This window comes from Ascaphus truei, chromosome 1, assembly GCF_040206685.1.
Source record: "Ascaphus truei isolate aAscTru1 chromosome 1, aAscTru1.hap1, whole genome shotgun sequence".
Classification (NCBI taxonomy): Eukaryota; Metazoa; Chordata; class Amphibia; order Anura; family Ascaphidae; genus Ascaphus; species Ascaphus truei.
This window is the reverse complement of record NC_134483.1, coordinates 45,647,945-45,669,211: the sequence shown is the minus strand read 5'-3', so window position 1 is coordinate 45,669,211 and position 21,267 is coordinate 45,647,945. Positions and strand designations below refer to the sequence as shown.

Here is a 21,267-nt window from a genome sequence, read left to right as displayed (position 1 = left end):
TTAACACTCAATTGGTATTTACAAGACAAATGCAAGACAAAAAAGGCATCAAAACTGGTATTTAACCCAGAATCCTCCCATTTCAATGCATAAGTATCCTGAGAATCAGACACGTATGGAGTACAAGGAACAGAAGTTGGATAATTCAAGCATTAGCATTTTTCTTGAACATTCACTTGTAGAGATCCCCCAAAAATGTGGGTATAGGCGCCCCAGGAAGCCATAACCTATCCTGAGGTAAGATATAAAAACAGCTGAAAAGCGTCACCTGCAATTGAAACCAAATAAAAAAAAAAAAACTGTGGATCACTGAAAAGTAAATCAAACCCACCAAGAAAGCAGTTAGTTGTAAATGTGGCTGTGAAATGGATTCAGTAAGACAAGAGTTAAATGGCTGTATTAATAGATTTCTTATCTCTTAATGGGTAACCCCACATGTGCAGATAAGGGACTAAAAGAAATAAAAATATGGAAAAGAAAGATTCTCCCTCTCAGTTAGATGGGCACAATTTTTTTGGCGAGAGAGAGCACATCTCTCCCTCACCCACTCTGCATTTTTAGTACCCTACCCGCAGATGAAATTTGTTGGGGGGTGACTGATTTGGTCTAAACAATCTGTGGGATTGTGGTAACATAATTTGGACTTGCTCGCCCATCTCTAGCCTCAGTACATGGCACTGGCATGTTCCGTATCAGTCATCAGTTTAATGGTGGGAAATGTGGCTGTGTTTTATAGCTGCTTCGGATAGGCAGGTAAGCTGCTAAATCTAGTCTATGATATTTGAAAAGTATGAAGCAATGAACATGTGACTACTTGAATATCTCTTATGCTAAATCTTTTAATACGATGTTGATAAAGCTTTGGAAGAATTCTATGTATGGAGGCTTGCCATATTGAAAACATGGATGCATCTTAAATTGTTGACTTGACCCACCCTAATTGTGAACAATATAATTTATTTTCTAAATGACCACATTGGTGCAGACTTTCTTCTATCCAAGTATATACTGGGTAACCTAGGGGTTAACCCCTCAGGCGCTCAAACAGTCAGTGTGGTAGCTGTGTCTGGCTTAGGAAATCAAATCACGGCTAGTCTCCAGGATGAAACCAGTGAGCATAAGATCTCCTAACAATTGGCTCTCCATGAGCATGAATAACATTGAATATGGAGACTCACGGTTACTGGAGCGGGTAGAGCCGGATAAATGAATCAGGATGGATCGCAAACAGCTGTACTGCAAACCACCAGGCAGCTCCTCTGTATCGGTGGTTGGTCTTTGACCCGCAGTAGCTGAGCGATCAGCTGACACCGCAACCCGGCGTGCCATCGATGACGCGCTGGAACAATAGACACACCTCCCACCGGAGGTAGAAGGGATGCACCGCCGTAGAAAAAAAGTCGCTAGGAAGGCTGAGATGGTGACTGGAAAAGTTTATTGAGGCATCATGGTAAAAGTCTGGCGGATCCTCTGACGCGTTTCAGCCGCAGCGGGCCTTTGTCAAAGAGTTCAAGGTTTTTTGAACTATGGTATCTCAGCATTGGGGGTAGTTGCAATGTCTATCTGACGTGTGTAAGAACAGGCAGGGGTAATATTGATCCTGCCCATAGTTTTCTAACATGATAGATATAGATTTGTTACTCAATAGAGATGGAAAAGTGGAAAATGTACTTGTTCGTTCATTCATTTTTCTTATTTTTTCTAAACCATTTCTTTGTGTGTGAAGAGTTATATGGGTGGGAGTACAGAAAGAAAAAGGTAAGGCTATGAGGATAACATAATGCGGAGTGGGGAGGGGACACAAGAAAAGTTACAAGTAATTAGACATTATAGAAATCTTCTAGAAAGAAAGGTCATTAGTATGTGTCAGATTACAAGATATTCCTTCCACCCAGATAACTATGTCGCACCTTTGTATTGTATTGTATGTCTTTATTTATATAGCGCCATTAATGTACATAGCGCTACACAGTAGTAATACATGTGGTAATCGAATAAATAACAGATAATATAAATAACAGATCATGGGAATAAGTGCTTTAGACAAACATAACATTAAGGAAGAGGAGTCCCTGCCCCGAGGAGCTTACAATCTAATTGGTAGGTAGGGAGAACGTACAGAGACAGTAGGAGGGAGTTCTGGTAGGTGCGTCTGCAGGGGGCCAAGCTTTATGTATCATGTGTTCAGAATGTTCACAGTGCTATTCGTATGCTTCTTTAAGCAAGTGTGCCTTAAGGTGGGTCCTAAAGGTGGATAGAGAGGGTGCTAGTCGGGTACTGAGGGGAAGGGCATTCCAGAGGTGTGGGGCAGTCAGTGAAAAAGGTTTAAGGCGGGAGAGGGCTTTAGATAAAAAGGGGGTAGAAAGAAGACATCCTTGAGCAGAACGCAAGAGTCGGGGTGGTGCATAGCGAGAAATTAGGGCTGAGATGTAAGGAGGGGCAGAAGAGTGTAAAGCTTTAAAAGGGAGGAGGAGAATGGAGTGTGAGATGCGGGATTTGATTGGAAGCCAGGAGAGGGATTTCAGGAGGGGAGAAGCTGAGACAGATCTAGGAAAGAGTAGAGTGATTCTGGCAGCAGCATTTAGGATAGATTGTAGGGGAGACAGGTGAGAGGCAGGAAGGCCGGACAGCAGGAGGTTACAGTAATCAAGACGGGAGAGAATGAGGGCCTGAGTCAGAGTTTTAGCAGTCGAGCAACAGAGGAAAGGGCGTATCTTTGTTATATTGCGGAGGAAAAAGCGACAGTTTTTAGAAATGTTTTGAATGTGAGGGGCGAATGTGAGAGAGGAGTCGAGTGTGACCCCTAGGCAGCGTGCTTGGGCTACTGGGTGGATGATCGTAGTTCCAACAGTAATGTGGAAGGAGGTAGTAGGGCCAGGTTTGGGAGGAAGTATGAGGAGCTCTGTTTTAGCCATGTTGAGTTTAAGGCGACGGAGGGCCATCCAGGATGATATAGCAGAGAGACATTCAGAAACTTTGGTCTGTACAGCAGGTGTAAGGTCAGGTGTTGAAAGGTATATTTGTGTGTCGTCAGCATAGAGGTGATATTTAAACCTTTGAAGTCGCTATACCATACAAGCAAGTCTTGTCTAGAAGGGAAGTCACCAGGAAAGGCGTTTATCCAGGGGAGCAATACGCTCATATATTGTTTAATATTGCAGTGAGTTTTTTCTAAAACATCTCACTTTGTCTTTAAAACGTTGATATGGGGGGTCAAGACGAAGGTTTGCTTCCACTGCGGCTTTATAGTACAAAATTGCTGCTGTCAACCAAGTGGAAATTCTCAATTTCTCCATAAAGTGGTCAGGAGAGAAGGCCAAACTCTGAGGCCCCTGTTCTTTTCCCAGGTATCCCAGATAGCAAGAGCGAACTTGATAATTGGCTGATCATATGCCTCCCTAAGTCTATTATTTTTACGGATTCACAATAATGAGTCTATCGTTTAAAGCAGCGGTGCGCAAACTGGGGGCGCGAGACTGACTGCGGGGGGCGCGGGGTTTAGAGGCCCCGTGCGCTTCCCGAAGGCACTTAAATTAAGTGCCGGGGAAGCGGCGAAGGCCTCTGTAAACCTCACTTACCTTGGCTCCGGCGGCTTCTTAGACGCGTCACCATGGCAACGTGAGGTCATGTTATGTCATGTTGCTATGGCAACATGATGTCATGACGCTGGGGCCGAGGTAAGAGGGGGGCGCAAAAAGAGGGGAACGCAGGCAAAAAAGTTTGCGCTCCCCTGGTTTAAAGCAATGATCTTCAACTGGGATTCACACACAATCAGGGGTTCCGCGGCCGCCAGGGGGGAGAGCTGGGACAACTCTCCCAGCTGTCCCAGGCCCGGAGGCGCCGCAGGAACCCCACGTAGCAGTGACCCAGTGCCTCCCGAGGTCTGCAACCTCCCGGTCACTGCTATCCTTCCTCTCCTTGCCTGCTTCTGTCGGCATCAGAAGTCCCGCTGAACTTCCGGCTGACAGGAGGGAGAGGAAGGATCAGGTTAGAGCACACGCTCTCACTGCAGGGATATTTGCTGGGCGCCGGCAGCTCCCTTAAAGAGTGTGTGAGAGTGTGTGTCTAAGTGAGAGTGTGTAAGTGAGAGCGTTTGTGTGTAAGTGACGGGGAGAGTGTGGGTGTGTATGTAAGTGAGAGTGGGAGAGTGTGTGTGTGAGTGTGTGTAAGTGAGAGAGTGTGTGTGTGTATAGAAGAGAGAGGGGGAGCATGATGGGGGGATAGGGGGGGAGCGAGGGGCACGAGAGACATGGGGGCAAGGGTTGGGTTTCCCCAGAAATTCACAATCTAATTCTGGGGTTCCTTAACCCCAAAAAAAGTTGAAAGCCACTGCCTTAAATCTTCAGTTGTGAGTAGAGATGGGCACTTTTTTTTGGCAGATATGGATCGGCCGGTTCCTTTGGTCCACGGATCAATCTCAAAAAGGGCGATTTGCCTTTTCCATATTTTTTTTTTTATCATTGACAATCCAATCAGCGGATTCCGTAATCCGCGGGTGCATTTTAAGTGGGTGGATTTGAAACCAAGAGTATCCAATGGAGTTTTTTTAATTAATCCGCACTGATTGAAATTGAACAATCCGCCGACAGATTTTACACAGCGGAACGGATTTTGAATGGAAAGCGCGTGAAATTCCGCAAAACGAATTTTCACAGTTTCGCCCGTCTCTACTGTAGTTGTGAGATGGAATAATTACTTACACTGTAGCAAACACGTGCTAGTGCCTCTAAACATGGTGAATACTTCATTACATTAGGCCACTGACATCTTCATGGGCTGTGAAATCTAAAATTTCTGTAAATCTAACACTTGGTCTTTGCCAAGAACAAAATTAGATGTATTGTAACAGCTAAGAAACAGGGGGGCAAGGAAAGGCACTCATCATCACCCAACAAATGGGACAAGGGGTATATTTGAGATGTCTAAATATATTAACTAATACATCTCAATAAATCCCAGAGGAGCTTGAAGACAAAGAATACAAAATCACACAAGCCGAGGGGGGGAAAGGAAGGATTGTAGATGTTTCCATATAGTGATCTAATCCGATGTATAATATCAGATTAATCTGTTAACAAGTTAATGTATAACATTTTTTAATAAACCCGGTGCTGTTTGCAATATAGCTCCTGCCTGGTGCGTGACCTTACTGGTGGGAGAGGTAATAAGTTCTACCGTAAGAGATCACCTTCAGTTCCTGTAGCCTACTGCAGATGGAGGCGCTGCACTGCTAAGGAAATGTGTGGGGTATGAACCCCAGAAGCCTGTTCCTGTGTCTCCACTACCATCAGCAGAGGACTCAGCCCTCCTGTTGCCAGCAGGTATATGCACCACACACCCTGTAATGGTCCCTATCTGTGATTGGGTGGGGGAAACACCGTTACAGATATATAACCTTAAAGCATTTAAACGATTTTTAAAAAAAGATTGTTTTATTAACAAAGGTTGAGTTTGGTATTCTATATTATCTATGGATACAATAATCTTCTAATAAGCATGCACCCAGTGATCACACCTATGGCTTTTATGGTGCAGGGCATACTGCATTCTGTAATATACCTAACATACAACAATAGTAAAAGCAAACACTGTGATTATACTCTGCTTATAAAAATAAAACTTTACTTTTAGAAGACACAATGTTCTGATTTTAATATGCTAGTACTAATGGATATTTGTTGCCCAATAACACCCATCCTCCACCCAATATTAAAAACGATTGAGTCCTATAATGAAACTCATGAAGCATGTTAGAGTGCACTAAAATCTTTTATAAATACAGAGATTGATGTTTGTATGCAACATGTGATCATCAGTTGGCATTATAAAATGCGATATGGCTCAGGTTCTAAGAGGTTAATAAAGCTTATACAATGCTACTGTATTTACCTCCAATGCAGTATTTGTATGCAATATGTTACAAATGTAAGCAACAGGATCCCTGTTTGTAAACAATACTGTAAAAGACATGTAGGAAATGGAAACGCTGCTTGGAAACTGTTCTTTAAGCTGCAATTGACCATGTAGGTAATTCCATACCTTCTGTAGATTCTTACATTTAAACAGTAGACCTATTGGCAGCAATAGCAGATGCTGGCATCATAGGCAATGGGACATTTAGCAAAACAAGCAATTTCTTAAGTTTCCACACAATTAAAAAGGATACTTTTACATTATGACATTATGTGGTGAAACAAAAGAGAACTGCCCGGGTAGGTGGAGGTATACTGTACATCTCAACAATGAAATTAAATGGGGAAAAAAATGGTTCCTCTCCCTTTTCAACACTGAGGTACTAACTTCTCGATTCCAACACAAAATAACAGATTACCAAGGTTTTGGATGTGCCCGTATAAACCTGCCACACTGTGAGTAGGCCACACATAGGCGCCACGTATTCCTATTAATTCACAAATGTATTACATCTACACTTAGATATGTTTTTCTGTTGTCTTTTTGGTTGAATTCCTCCCATGCTCCCCCTGGATTTTGAAGAATACTTGCATCCTTTTGGGACCACCGAAGACAGTCCCTTCCAGAGGGTCAGAGCAGGGGGCTACAACTTTATATTTTAATTATTAATCATTGCACAACTTATGTTCACTTATTCACTGTGTATTATATAAAGTCACAAATATAACCAACTCATCACGTTGGTTGTGTAGGGAACGCCTGGATTCTTTTCACCTTATTGTTTGCATCATAGGTAATGGGACTGTAGGAGACGTGTTCAGAGGTACGCAATGGAGACTGTTTAAGGTGAAATTGAAAGTAGGCTTTATTGCGCCTGTCCCTTTAACATAGCAAAACATATGAATCAGCAAACAAAAATCTGCACCATTCTGGGAAATATGTATCCTTATATTCCAGCCCCTTTTAACTGGGTGGCTACCAAAGCTATCTATCTATCTATATATACACACATATATATATATATATATATATATATATATATATATATATATATATATACTGTATATACACACAACAGTCATTGGAAAATAAAGTCTTATCTGTTTGCAGGGTTGCTGCCTTTTCTCCGGATTATCAGCATCCAGGTTTTGAAGTCTTATTTGTCAGCTCCAGAGATCTGTGTTATCTTGGTTAGTCTCTCCTGGGAGACTCAAGAACCTCTGCTCTGTTTCCTTGTTCAGCTCACACGTGAGCTAAGGAGTCTCTCTTCCTGTCTCAAAAGACAGGCTTTTCTAAGCAATCTAATCAGGCAGGTGGTGTTTGTTAATTGACTACCAGCAGTTAACCACCACACTGCTGGATTAGAGGCACATTACCTGAACAGGGATAACTCCCCTGTTACAGGGACATTTAGCAAAACAAGCATTTTCTTAAGTTCCCAAACAATTAAAAAAGGACACTTTTGTATTATGATGTTATGTGGTGAATGAAAAGAGTACTGCCAGAGTACGTGGCGGTATACTATACATCTCAACAATTAAATTACATTAAAAAAACAAAACATAGTTTAATTGCATGATTCAGTTGATTGTGTTTCATGCAGTACTAAATGCAGAGGTTCACAGCACCTCAGATCTGACAGATTGAATTGAAGCTAAGGCCGGGCTTATAGGGCTGGCAACGGCGACCGATGTCGCCACCCGCGAAAGTTATAATTTAACTTTCAGCGACGTCGCTAGCAACAGGGTCATTGATTGGTTCAGAGACAGTCACATGTGGCGACAGTCTCTGAAAAATCAAATTGACCTGCTTCCAAATTTTTGGTCGCTCCGTCGTGCTTACTATAAGCACTCGCGACGGAGTAAATTGTTTTGGAGCGACGTCGCGTCGCCGGCACTATAAGCGCAGCCTTATGCCGTGCTTATAGTGCTGGCGACGGCGACGCGACCGATGACGTCACCCGCGAAAGTTGTAATTTGTTTTTTTAGCGACGGTCGCCAGTGACGTCACTAAAGGGGGCAGGCCGCACAATTTGATTGGTTTAGAGACAGTCACATGTGGCGACTGTCTCTAAAAAATCAAATAGACCCGGCTACCAATTTTCCAGACGCTCCGTCGCGCTTACTATAAGCGCTGGCAACAGAGTCAATTGTTTTGTTTGAGTGACGTCGCCGTCGCGGACCTTATAAGCGCAGCCTTAGAAAGAAAGGGCATCAGTTTAGGGACAGACTTTGACACACAGTTATAATATTGTGCTCAGTAACTGTTTCATTACATTATCCTGTTACAGCACCCCAAACTTCCTGATGCAAGTGGCTCTGAGCCTTATACGGCTGTGTTTATAGTAACCGCGTCGCCGCGCGAACAAATCTGTGGAAGTCGATGAGGGCGTCCATAGTGCGCGCGAGCACGGGCACAATGAAGAGCGACCGTGTGACAGAATTTTCAAGCTACAAATGAATTCGTTTTTTTGCGCGCGCGGCCGCGCGACGTGAGCAGTTCAGCCAATGAGGGCGAACCAGCCTTTGACGCGGCCGCCACGTCTCCCCATCGCCTCAGACCTCAGTGCAGGGATCGCTCGAGCGATAGGCGGTCGCGACACCATGCGCTCCGTCGCGTGCGCCTACTATAATCTCAGCCTACATCATTACTCAGTTACTACTTCTACTTCATACAGACTCTCATGGGTTCCTATTTAATATGCTCTAAAGATGTATTCCACAGCCCGGAGAAGATGTTACTCTCATTCATTTCCATGGACCTGCGCTCTTTGGCACAGGGAAGACACCTTCAAGACACACTGAGTAGGTGCATTAGTGGCTTTTCTGTATCCGCTGAGGGCCCAGGGCCGGCCTTATGGCAAGGTGAGCAAGGCGGCCGCCTTGGGCCCGGCGCCCCCGTGGGCCCCTCCCCCTCCAGCTCTTCCCTCCGATCGGGCAGAAGTTCGATCCCGGCACCGGCAGGAGAAGGGAGAGGAGGAAGTGCGGGGCTCCCAGACTTTTAGAGAGAGGTGTGTCTCTGGTCGTTAGTGAAAGGGGTCTTACTTTTTCCGGAGTGGGCCGCCTCATGTAGCGATGCGTTGCAATAGTGACCGTCAAATGACGCGTTGTCATGGCAACGTGACGTCATATGCCGCTGTGATGTCATGATACCGCGACGCTACCAGAGGGCCTTTCGTCATGGTAAATCCCCTTAACATTTTTACAGGGTGGGAGGGCCCGCTGCCGGCATGCCACCTTGAGCCCCACTAAGCCTAAGGCTGGCCTTGAGTCTGAAGCAGTTTCCTTCGTAATTCCTCATTGAAGTCAATGTGAAATTTCGGCTAAAAATGGGCCGATCGGCCATCATCAAATTTTGGCCCAAAAAAAACAACCTTCATGGGCATGACGTAGTGACTACTTCCTGTGGCACTCGTAGGGTTAAAGGAAATGGATTACTTTAAAAAGTGTTCTCCTCTGTTTACAGAGCACAAATATTGTATAGGCATTCTTGAAATAAGGTTAAAGAAGCTCTGGTCCAATTTTAGGACTTCAAGTTGGGCACCGTACCACTACATTCCTTAGATCAGGGGTGCGCTAACTTCCTGCGCTGCGGCCCCCCCGCCTGCTCTCCCCTTGTGTTGCGCGCCCCCCCTGCAGCATGAAATGACGCCTCGGGGTCATGTGACGTCACGTGATCCACATCGTCATTTGACGCCGCGTCTCCATGGCAATGGGCATCAAATGAAGCCGCGGGGGTCATGTGACATTACGTCACATGGCCCTGCGGTGTCATTTGACGCCACGTTGTCATGGAGACGAGTGGACATGTAAGCCGGGTAAGTGAGCCGTGCGCCCCCCCCCCCCCCCCCAAAGAAAGTCTTGCGCCCCCCCAGTTTGCGCACCGCTGCCTTAGAGCACTTAAACCAATGGGCAAATGCGGCTGAAATAAAAAAGTGCTTGTGTAAAATAAGAAGGAAATAACAGGTGACTTTAGATGCCAGTAGAAACATTCCTGCTTGGAGGGACTCCAACAGGTTGGCATCATGTGCCCTCTAGTAAAAAAATGCAGAGAGGCCTGTGCTGTTAGGTCCTGTCCTCAATCCAGGAGGGGTTGCTGGGCGACGAGCTGCCTTTAGACCCAGCCTCCCCCCTGTCGACCAATCAGCTAGCGCCCTGTTGGCTCTGCAGGTTCTCCCCCCGGTCAGTGCTACGTCAGCAAATGCCCAAGATGGCGGTGCCCATGCAGCTGGAGCAGCGCCGTGCGGCCGCCGGGCTCTGCACGCTTCTCCTCTTCTGTTCCTGGCGGCTGACGGGGGCCAGCGGAGGGCAGGAGGCCGAGGCCCCCCCGCACCGCAGGTTCGAGTACAAATACAGCTTCAAGGGGCCTTACCTGATGCAGAGTGACGGCTCTGTGCCCTTCTGGACTCACAGCGGCAGTAAGTATGAGGCGGTGAGACTCGCCCCTTCTCTATGAGCTGGTCTCCAGATAAACACTGTTTATAATAACAGGCCTTCCGGCTTCCCATCTCGGCCTCCTCCGCTCATCGGGCGCTGAACAGTCAGATGTGGTGAATCAGTTGGCTTTGTATTAGTAGCTGGGATCATCTGATTCCCCCCCCCCCTCTCCCTCTTACTTTGCAAACTGGGGGATGCTGGGAGTTGTAGTTCTGCTGCAGATACTGTGCTACAAGCTTTGCGTGTACATAGGAAGCTCTTTGCTTTTAGTTTAGGGCAATGTTTCCGAACTCCAGTCCCCAGGGAACCCCAACAGGGTTCAGGCTGCAGTCCCAGTGACTGCCACACCGCACGCCTCGGCGTGCACTGTGCGTACAAGCACTGGAACCCCAGTCTCTCAGGGCCGAGTACATGCATTGGCGCACATTCAGCAGCCCGCTGTACTGCAAGATTCCACACACTCCAAAAAATTGTGTGTGGAACTTGCAACGGAGCCGTGGTCACGCCCCCGCCGGCGGTTCAGCCAATGAGGGCAAACCAACCGCATGAGGTCATGGCCACGCCCCAGCAAAAACCCGACCACGCCCCCTCCCATCGCAACCTCTCCCTCTCCTGAAGACCGCAGATCGCGGTTAGCGCCGCCCCCCAGCCGGGCGCGCGTCACAGTGATGACTGGGACCGCAGCCTTAGGCTGAGTCCATGCTCCCTGCTTGCTCGCTGAGGCGCGCTGAGGCCCAGGGAAAGCGGGTGCTTTCCCTGGCCTTGCGGTTGTTTACGGCGGGCGCGTCACGGGCCGGGCCAGTGACGTCACGGAGCTGGTCGCCCTCATTTGGCGAACCGCTCACGTGACCGGCCAGTCGCGCCGGCAAGCGGGGGAATTTTAAATTCCCCTAAGACCTGCGCTTCCGCAAGCGCGCGGAAGCGCAGGTGAGCCCCTACTAAAGCCGCTCTAATTGCGGCTGTAGGGGCTCAGTGCCAGCAAGCAGTAAACATGGCCGAGGCCTTAGACTGCGTCCCCGCTAGTGCTGAGTGGGCGGCGCTTGCCGCGGTTACTTCCATATATAGATATATGTAAATCCCCGCTCACGCGGTGCGCGCTCGTACACACCTGCGCTCGGCGCTTATGTAAATAAAAAAACCTCCAGCGCACTCAATGCCCCTCCTGTGCGCGCGCGCGTAAATGCCAGGACACCCGGTGCTCATGCTTGGAGCGCTCTCCAAGCATGGGCGCACTTAGCGCCAGCGGGTACTCAGCGTTAGGTTGCAGTCAGTCAGGGAGCGAGCGCGCGGGCACTCGTGCGGGTTGATGTCACGCTCCCTGCTGGGCCGGGGAGATTTGTGGTCGACTAGGTGCGTGTGCGGGGTGGCGATTCGGGGGATGTTGCCATGGAGTCACAGAGCTGGTTCGTCCTCATTAGGTGAACCGCTCACGTGACGCGCTTGCGGATGACATATTCAAATTTGCTTGCTCTGCAAGCAGCTAAGCGCCGAGCACACGCAGGCACCCGGCCGCTCAGTGCTTGTCTGCTCAAGCGCCAAGCTTGGGTGAGCGCGCGTGCACTGCGTGAGCCGGGACTTCCACATAAAGACTGCAATAAGTAAAAGCGGCAAGCACCGAGCGCACCACACACTCGGCGCCAGCGGGGACGCTGCCTAAGGGAAGCAGTTCTTGTGACTTGATGAAACTGTTAATCTGTTATAAATATACACAGATTCCCAACAAGCTCTGAGAAACCCCAACCATTATCACATAAAATATATGTGCATATAAGTGTTAAAAGGAGTGCTAGTGGGCGTGGCTAAATGTATACAACAAAAATGCCCAAAGCTACTTCCATAGTATTGCACTGTGTATTTTTGTCACAATGGAAGTAGCTTTGGGCATTTTTGTTTTTTGTTAATCTGTTATAGCACAGTGTCTCAAACCTCACTACTGTGAAAACAAATCGCAACCATCTTTTGCTGGCAAAATAAAGCCGAGTTAAACACAAATCTCCAGATTTCAGTGTGATAAAGACTAAAACCTTGCTAAAAATTAATAAAATGCTTCTGAATAGTGTTTACAGTATTTATTTTTTGCTTGTTGTATTGACATTCAATAAAGATCACACTAGAGTACCTTTATGAAAGTGGCTCGAATCTGACTTGGTTTTGGGTCACTTACTGAGCCTTCTGTTTAATGTGGCTGGTGGAGAGCCCTGGCAAGGCCTGAAACTGAAAATGAGCACTTCATATTCAGTTCAGTTCAGGCACACGAGGAGGATTCCCGGTTCATGTGATAATCAAATAACCTCTTGAGCAAAAAAAGTCTGTTACTTTTGAGGCGCATGTTTGTGTTTTATATAGCGCCACCAGTGTATACAGCGCTTTACAGAATTACAATACAGGGAGGCGAAGGGGAGTTCAAATGGGGATAAGAGCCGCAAGTAAATGAGAACATAAGGCAAAAGGCCTTTTTTTGTCCCCGCCCCCCAACCTCCCCAATTTATTATAATGGGCCCTTTTCTGAGTTCTTCGTGGCACTTATTTGCCCCCCAAAAAAGAGCAGTACTGTTAAAAATATACTTTACAAAATATCCAGCGATATTCTTGTACATTAACCTCTTGTGTTTCATTGAAATAAAATGATGGACAGCATACAATACTGTACATGTGTCACAATGAAGTACCTCAATGGCCTCATCATAAAAATTATCCAATCAGAATTATGGAGGCAACTATCTTCCAATGGTACTGCATGAAAGCAAACACATCAAGGAAACTCAGAGACAACTATTAGCAGAAGAAAAACAGAGTTTCTATAACTATATGAAATATCTGGATGATTTAAGAGTGAGATAAATTATCCGGATGAAGAAAAAATAAAGCCAATGTGCAAAAATTAAATAAAGTGACACTACTGTACCGGTTTTCACACGACAAACATGGTATCAACAAAATAATGTTGTAATGTAGACTGGGTGATGTCAGCATTTGGTGCTTTTAGTTCGTTACAGTATGCATGATTAGGCCAGGTTCCAGTCTGATTGCAGGCCTTTGCTGGCATGCTGCATGCTATTTTGGACACGTAATAACAGGGCTTTGAATTTTTTTCCCCTATGTCCGATAAGCCTCATCACTTGCTGATGTGTTAGTGCAGCTGTGGCCTCTACTAATATTTACAGTATATGCTTGATAAACTTATAACCATGTCAGTCTTTTCTCTGGTCATGCAAAGCATTGCGCCGGGGATTGGTTTTCTTGTTTCTGTCAGATTGTTGATAATTAAAACGGTACGGTGGCATCAGTTGCAATTTAACTTGTATCATTGTGGTATGGAAAGTTTTGAGTAACATAAAGTAATACAGTTTTGGCCATTACAAAGGTATTCTGTTACAGTATACTGTAGAGTATGGGGGATTATTTTCTGTTAATTTGCCAGTTTCAGTATTTTGCAATCTTTTGTAGATCTTTTGAAATTAGGAGTGTAAAATGTTCTACTTCAAATCGTCAGATTTGTTGATAACACAACTAACTTATAACATACAAAAAAGCGCTTGACCTAAAAATACCTGTGAGGTGATACTGCCTAACGCACTATAATGAATAATAATTCCAAATTATTTAAATTCCTTGTGCGGTATTAACTCAAGTGGAATGGCAGCCAAGGGGAATTAATATACACGTCTTCCCAAAAACTTGTTACAACAGATGTCAGAAACAAGAAACCAATCCCTGGCACAAAAAACGTAATAACATGATACCAGTCCCAATGTCCATAAGGAATCAAATCCAACCAGTGGGTGCAGGTCTTAGTACAACCGGGAGAAAAGACCATTGCGCAGTAATCACATTCTGCCCCAAAAACCTATATGCGGTTAAATTGCCTACTTACCGGATGCACAATGATCACAGGCAGTGGATATAATCGGTGGTTTAAGAACAGATCATTTGACTGGATCCACGAATCCCACGCAGTTCCCGGCAAGATCTCCAACCAAGTCCCTCACACCAGCAAACGTTTACCCAAGATGGAATAAAAAATAGTGTGGTACAGTGGGGACAGTTTAAGAAAAATGCGCAAGACCAAAGAAATACACTTACAAGGTGTCGGGTCATACCAAGTTACCATCCGCAGCCTGAGTTTCTGGAACTTGGCGTTTGGTAGCAGGGGTTTGCGTCTCGCGGCCGCGACTCCTCCCCCAATGACATCGCTACTTCGTCAGAGACCACCTCAGTGCCCACAGATGGAATTAGGCTCCACCCTATGTGAATCCCCCTGAGGAAGTGACACTCCAAGTCACGAAACGCGTAGTTGGAGCCTAATTCCGTCCGTGCGCACTGAGGCGGAGTCTGACGAGGTAGCAATGTCATCAGAGGAGGAGTCACGGCCGTGAGCAGATGTGTGAGACGCCAACCCCTGCTACCAGACACTGAGCTCCAGGAACTCGGACTGCGGACGGCAACATTGTATGTAAGTGTATTTCTTTGGTCTTGCATATTTTTATTAAACTGTCACCACTGTACCCAAGATGGAATAAGACAAACATACCGTGGTAAACGTTTGCTGGTACATGGTGTGAGGGACTTGGTTGGAGATCTTGCTGGGAACTGCGTGGGATTCGTGGATCAAGTCAGATGATCGGTGGTTAAAGAACAGATTATATCCAATGCCTGTGATCATTGTGCATCCTGTAAGGCTGCGCTTATAGTGACGGCAACGCGACTGTCGCGTCAAAACAAATGCATTGTCGCCGTTGGCGGCGCTTATAGTGCACGCGACAGTGCTACCAAAAATCTGGTCGTCACTGATATTTGATTTTTTTTTCAGGCGACGATCTCCCCTTTCGGCCAATCAGGAGCTTCTCCGTCCCTCTGCCCTCCCGCTTTTGTGACGTCACTGGCCTGGTAGCCAGCGACATTGCCTAAACTTAAAATATAACTTTTGCAATGGCGACGGGTGACTTCATCGGTCACGTCACCGGCACTATATGCGCGGCCTAAGTAGGCAATTTAACCGCCTAGAGGTTTTTTTGGCTGAATGTGATTACTGCGCAGTGGTCTTTTTTCTGCTAATCTATAGGAGATTTACTTACTTGAAGAGTTGTAGGAGATTTACTTACTTGAAGAGTTGTACTAAGACCTGCACCCACTGGTTGGATTTGGTTCCTTATGGACATTGGGATTGGTATCATTATTACGTTTTTTGCGTCGGGGACTGGTTTCTTGTTTCTGTCAGATTGTTGAGTAATAATATGGTACGGTGGCATCAATTGCAATTTAACTTATATCATTGTGGTATGGAAAACTTCAGCGTTTTTTCTTTGTAGTGTTTCTTTGCAAAAAAAAATCAAAAAAATCAAAGATTATTTTTTACTAAAAATCTCCATGTAAGGGATATTGTGTCTTAATATTGGGCTGAAATGTGTGTAAAGAAACATACAAAAAAAAGCGCATAGACAGAATCAGTAAAAAATAAACACTTTATCAGTGTGATAAACAAGTTAAAACTTACATTGATAAAACAATGGCAGAACATTATGTTGGAAAAAATCATCATCTCACACCTAGGACTTGATGGTAAGGCTGTAGTGTCCAAGCGATGGTTGTAAATTGGCCAAATATGCACCATAGCCATGGAACAGAAAAGTGTCCTGGCTAACCCTATGGAGCTACTCGCAGCGTCCTCGTGGGAGCGGGGAAATGTCTGTTGTCATAGTGTTTCGCGTCGCATACGCTTCGTCAGTCACCTAAGGCGAGGTCCCCAGTAGCTGCGATGGCGTGCGCGTCAAACACAAGGTAGGCCCTTTATGGGGCCAGCCCCAGTAGCCATCTGCGCGCCCCCGGCGCGATGCGCGACCACATTTAGCAAAGACAAGGATTTTGTCTTTGCTAGTGGCGACGGAGCGCTGGCCACGGCGGCGGTTCAGCCAGTGAGGGCAAACCAGCTGTGTGGCACCATGGCCGCGCCCCACTAAGCCTCCCCATCGCGCACTGCCTGAAGTCCACCAGGTCGCGCTGTTGCCGGAAACGAGCGCCGCCAGGCACCACGTCGCGTACACTGGGACCTTGGTCTAATCCCTCAAGCTCCCCAAATCTTAATGTTCAGAAAAGACTCTGCATACAACAGTTAATGGAAGAGTGTTGGTTCCACATTAGTATATATTGTTGTAATCTTGGTAATGCTTGCGTATTGATACTTACTTTGCGCTTGAATACACTCTTTCAATATTTTTTCATCCAGATTCATACTTGTACATTTAGATTAAACCGGGAATCGTGTATAAAATTGACAAATTAATTCTTCTCTTTTTTTTATTTTTTTTTAATGTACAAATATGTTTTCTCTTTTAGATGCTATTCCCAGTGCTGATCAGATTAGGATAACTCCGTCTTTGAAAAGTCAAAAAGGTTGTGTTTGGACAAAATCTGCCCCGAGCTTCGAGAATTGGGAAGCAGAAGTGACATTTCGAGTGACAGGACGTGGTAGGATTGGAGCTGATGGATTGGTATGCTGCTGCTCACTTTCTTAATCGGTTAATTCAATAACGAGGCAGTAATGTCTAGTGCTGCTTTGTGTCGCTTCCCTATAATTGCTGGTGTGTTTTTATATACAGGCAATTTGGTTTACTTCAGAACAAGGATTGGACGGTAACGTTTATGGGGCTTCTGATTCCTGGAATGGCGTGGGCATTTTCTTTGATTCCTTTGACAACGATGGCAAGGTTTGTTTACTTTTGCTTTTGTACCATGATACTGTGTTTTGTACTTTTGGAATGATAGCGAGTGCATTTTTTTGCAGTCTGTTTATTTAAACTTTTGAAAGCGCTAGGAACAGCTCTACATCTTGACTTTTAGACTTGTTTATGAATGCATCAGTTTCAAGGGAGAACTTTGGAAACAGTTCTTGGGGTTTAAGCAGCAATCTGTTTTTTGCATCCACACAGATTCTGATTACTGCCATTTATTTCATTCAAAGTGTTCTCCACTTTTACATTGTTTGTTTGTAAGTGCATGTTTGTCACTGTTTGTGTGTACTTCACTACTTATTACCTGATGAAGTAGAATTATTTATTTGTCACTTAACTAGTTTAGTTTTTATATTTATTTTGTAAACCCAAACTTGGGTGTAGATCACTGTATTTTAATATTACTAAAACACGTGTTCACTTTGAATCTTTGAAGATATATTCTATTTAGTGGTTATACACACTACACTTTATTTAGTGAGTATAGGAGGGCCCTTCAAACACGCTCTGTTTTCAAACAATTCATCAAACTACAACACAACAAGTGGGTCCGTCTTTTCTTTGAGGGAGAGAGAGGTCGTATAAACACAGCTCAAACAATCATGCAGTCGGTTTTAAACCTGGAAATGGTGAGACAATCCATACTTTAGTAATTGTTCTTGTGGTCCAGCGTGCTACACTCATTATTTTGCTAACTACTGTAGCCGCACTGCTCTGAATGCTGCCATTTTAACAGAAGGGCCCAGACAGCCACATTAATGTAACCGGAAGCACAGCAGCATCAATGTTCCTGCTCTGAAAACCTTCACGCTGATGTAACCAAACAATTACGTGAGGAATTTAGTAGCTTTTGTCTGGTCTATATGTGCCATTAACAGTTGGAATGTTTTTCTAAAAAAAAAAAAAAACTCATTTTTGCCAATGGCCATGATGTCAACTGAACAAACCATGGCGTTTTTATTGTGTACGGAATGATTGTATTATCGATGTAATTCTCTTGTTGCTAATCGAGGACATTCTGTTTACAGAAAAACCATTTACTAAAATCAATATTAGGTTAACATTGTTCAGTGCAAAGTTGAGTTTATTGTATTCATTAAAGAAACAAGATGCAGTTTATAGCATTAAAAATAGTTAAAGTGTGTTCTTTGCCCATTTCATAGATGTTCTACTGCAGTGTAACCAGCCTTATTTTGTTCTGTGCCACCATAATAAAGTAATCATGCAGCGCCAGCCACTCACTGTATTAGGCATAAATAAGCATGCTGATTATTTACTGGGACAGTTCCAGTTAGCAACAGATATAACATTACAATAACTGAAAAGTCCTCTGCATTTGCCACCGTTTTTAATTCTACCATAAGTAAAAATGTGTATGACCATCACAAATAAAAAGCCTAAAATGCAAAAGCGCCATAATAAATATCCCGGTGTATGAAATATGTATAATTTTGTTAAGCATTGGTTAGGATCTCATATCTAATTCTGGAAAGGAAGTACAACAAATGGGGCCTGATTAACGCATAGATTTTTCGATAATCGCAAACAACTTTATTTAAAGTAATTTGTGTAACAACAAATTACCTTTTAATGTTAATTGCTGTTTTTGTATCTCTAGAAAAACAACCCCTCCATTTTGGTTGTGGGCAACAATGGTAAACTTCTTTACGATCATCAAAAGTAAGTATTAGTTTTCTGAACATGTTGTTATTGTAAAATGTGTATTGTAACTGGTTTGTTCTAGGCAATGCATGGCAGGTACCGCCTACAATAAATGGTTTAAAAATGGGGGATTTCTACAAGTAAAGAGAACAAAATCCCTATCGTGTAACTGAATTTGACTTTAATACTATGGACTGTATTTACCTTACTGCTTTGGGTATCACACCACATACCACTCGTATATTGTTGTGATGTGTTTTAATAATCTGCAGTCTAAACGACATATTACAGCACAAAGGCACTTATTCTGTAAATATTTGGATAAAATAAGGGGGCCCATAACTATTGAAACACTTCGCTCCTTTTTATTGTCCAACCTGTAAAAGAAAATGTGCATAATCATTAGAGGTGCTCTCTATTAATGGGGCTCTCTATTAATTCCCAAGTCATGAATCCTGCTGCACATTCCAGTCAGTAAACATGGTGGAAACGTACCATTTGCATCATGGTACCCAATATAACATGGTTATATTACTGATATGTCTGCTATTTATAGTATTTGCAGCCATATTTACTAAGGGGTGCTATGCTGGAAGAAACATTTCTGCCCATTCACGGTACCCTGATTAAAACCCTAGAGCACACTCTGGTAATATAGGCTTCAGGTTTTAATTATCCTATATGTAGCGCAGTTTCCCCCACCCTATGGGAGATATGGTGGCTACTGTGTGTGTAGTGTGTTACCTGTGGCTCACAGGAGGCCTGAACCTCCGCTGCTGGGAGCCTGGGGTGCACCTGATCTGTCTGGTGACAGCGCCTCCACCTGTGCGGGATCCTACTATTTTGGATAACCCCGTCACAGGACTCAATGCAACAATACACACACTGATATAGATAACAGTTTATTGCATGCATATGAACAAGGAACAACAATATAACACCCACACCAAATAGGCCACGCACGGCCGTAACCCCACAGTACCCTCTAATACAGAGTCCACACCTTGAAGGGATATTACCCGGAGTCCCTAGGTGCCCCTGGGCACCCAACTACCCTGGTGTCCACAAGAGTCAACCCACCCAATGTGTGCAACAGCGCTGCCCACAACTAAAGTGTGAATTGTTGGTGCACTTGGTGAGGTGATGATACCTGCCGGGGCTCCAGCACCGGTAGCGCCGACTGAAGACAAGTGGGCGCCGTCCGGTCCCATGCCGTCGTCAGCGATGAGTCCGCCTCCACGTGGGGTGGTATCCAGCTGGAGGGTCCTACCGTAATAGACTCTCTCTGTGTCCCTCACGCTTGGTACTACAGGGGCAGTGTCCCTATCTAATGGGCCTGTCTCTGCAGCAACCACAAGCTCAAAGGGGGAATCGGGGGCCTCTGGCCTAGTGCAGGGGTCACATACACCCTGCGCATACCCCCTACCCTCTCCTTGTCCCAGCCCCGACTGGCGTGGCACTCTCGGTGCGCGAAATGTAACAATATGGTTGCAGGGGAATCCGGCCACACGATTAGCTGCTTGCCAGCACCTGACTAGCAACCCCAGTGCCTTCTGGGGGCTGTAGTCCCCTGCGGATCTATTCCCCTAATGGCCCCCGGACTTGGGATGCTACTGCGCATACGCCGGGTCTCGCGCATGCGCGATCGTATCCAAGATGTCGGCGCCCTGTGTGATCGAGCTGCCGCGGAGCCTCCGGTTCACCGGAGCACTCTCTACAGTTCTCTGTGTCTCTCCACCTCCCGCTGAGTATGCGCGCACGCCCTGACAGCTGCAGCCGCAACCTCCCGGCCACGTCGGAGGTAGGCGGAACGGCCAAGGGGAGCCCAGAGGGGGTATGAATCTGAAGCACTAATGGGTGATTAAGAACTACGACTGTTTGATAATTATCTAAACACCGGTTGCCAGGAACACTTTTACCCTGCTCGTTGTTTCTTGAGTCTACATACTGACAACTTTATGTCTATAACTATATGGTAATTTTTTGAGATGTTTCTTTTCCTGTAAACATATCCAGACAGGTATATACAGTCAACACCCAGTACTGTTTTTTTAGAATTAATTTTGTTTACACATAAGCGGAAATAAAGCCAAATTTAAGTAGAAAGCCTTACCTGAAGAGAGATTGGAGAGCTGAGCGGCTAGGGAAACTTTTCAAAAAGGCCCATCAGGAGTAGCAGAAATGCACACAGCTCGCCAGCGTCTGTTTTATAGAATGGACAGACCAACCAAGCGGGCAGGGCTTGCATGGGTCACATTACAGTAGGTACATATGCAAGCCAAGTAGGTTGCGGGTCTTCATTCCAATCGTTTTGTCACTCAGAGCACATGTTCATTTTTTTTTGAAAGACAGCTACTGATCACTATCCTGGAAATATAGCAATTCTGTGTGGTTTTAGAAATACCTAGATTTCAAGGGCAACGCAATGGAAAATCGGATAACAAAACCATGGTGTCCTATTTAAAAGAATAAGGGGCACAAAGAGTTTGGCACTCATGAAAGGCATAAAAATTTCTAGTTTGGACAGA

General features: G+C 45.2%; 1 protein-coding gene across 2 annotated transcripts in view; it reads left to right on the top strand.

The window, feature by feature from the left end:
- The first annotated feature begins 10,088 nt into the window (after nucleotides 1-10,088).
- The window catches only part of LMAN1 (lectin, mannose binding 1), a 29,109-nt gene continuing 17,930 nt past the window's right edge, over nucleotides 10,089-21,267 (top strand). For both annotated transcript variants that reach the window (XM_075587413.1, XM_075587404.1), the window contains exons 1-4: nucleotides 10,089-10,330; nucleotides 16,683-16,837; nucleotides 16,946-17,053; nucleotides 18,696-18,757. In XM_075587413.1, the coding sequence (XP_075443528.1) occupies nucleotides 10,114-10,330; nucleotides 16,683-16,837; nucleotides 16,946-17,053; nucleotides 18,696-18,757 (542 nt within the window). In that variant the 5' untranslated portion in view covers nucleotides 10,089-10,113. The remainder of the gene's footprint in view (nucleotides 10,331-16,682; nucleotides 16,838-16,945; nucleotides 17,054-18,695; nucleotides 18,758-21,267) is intronic.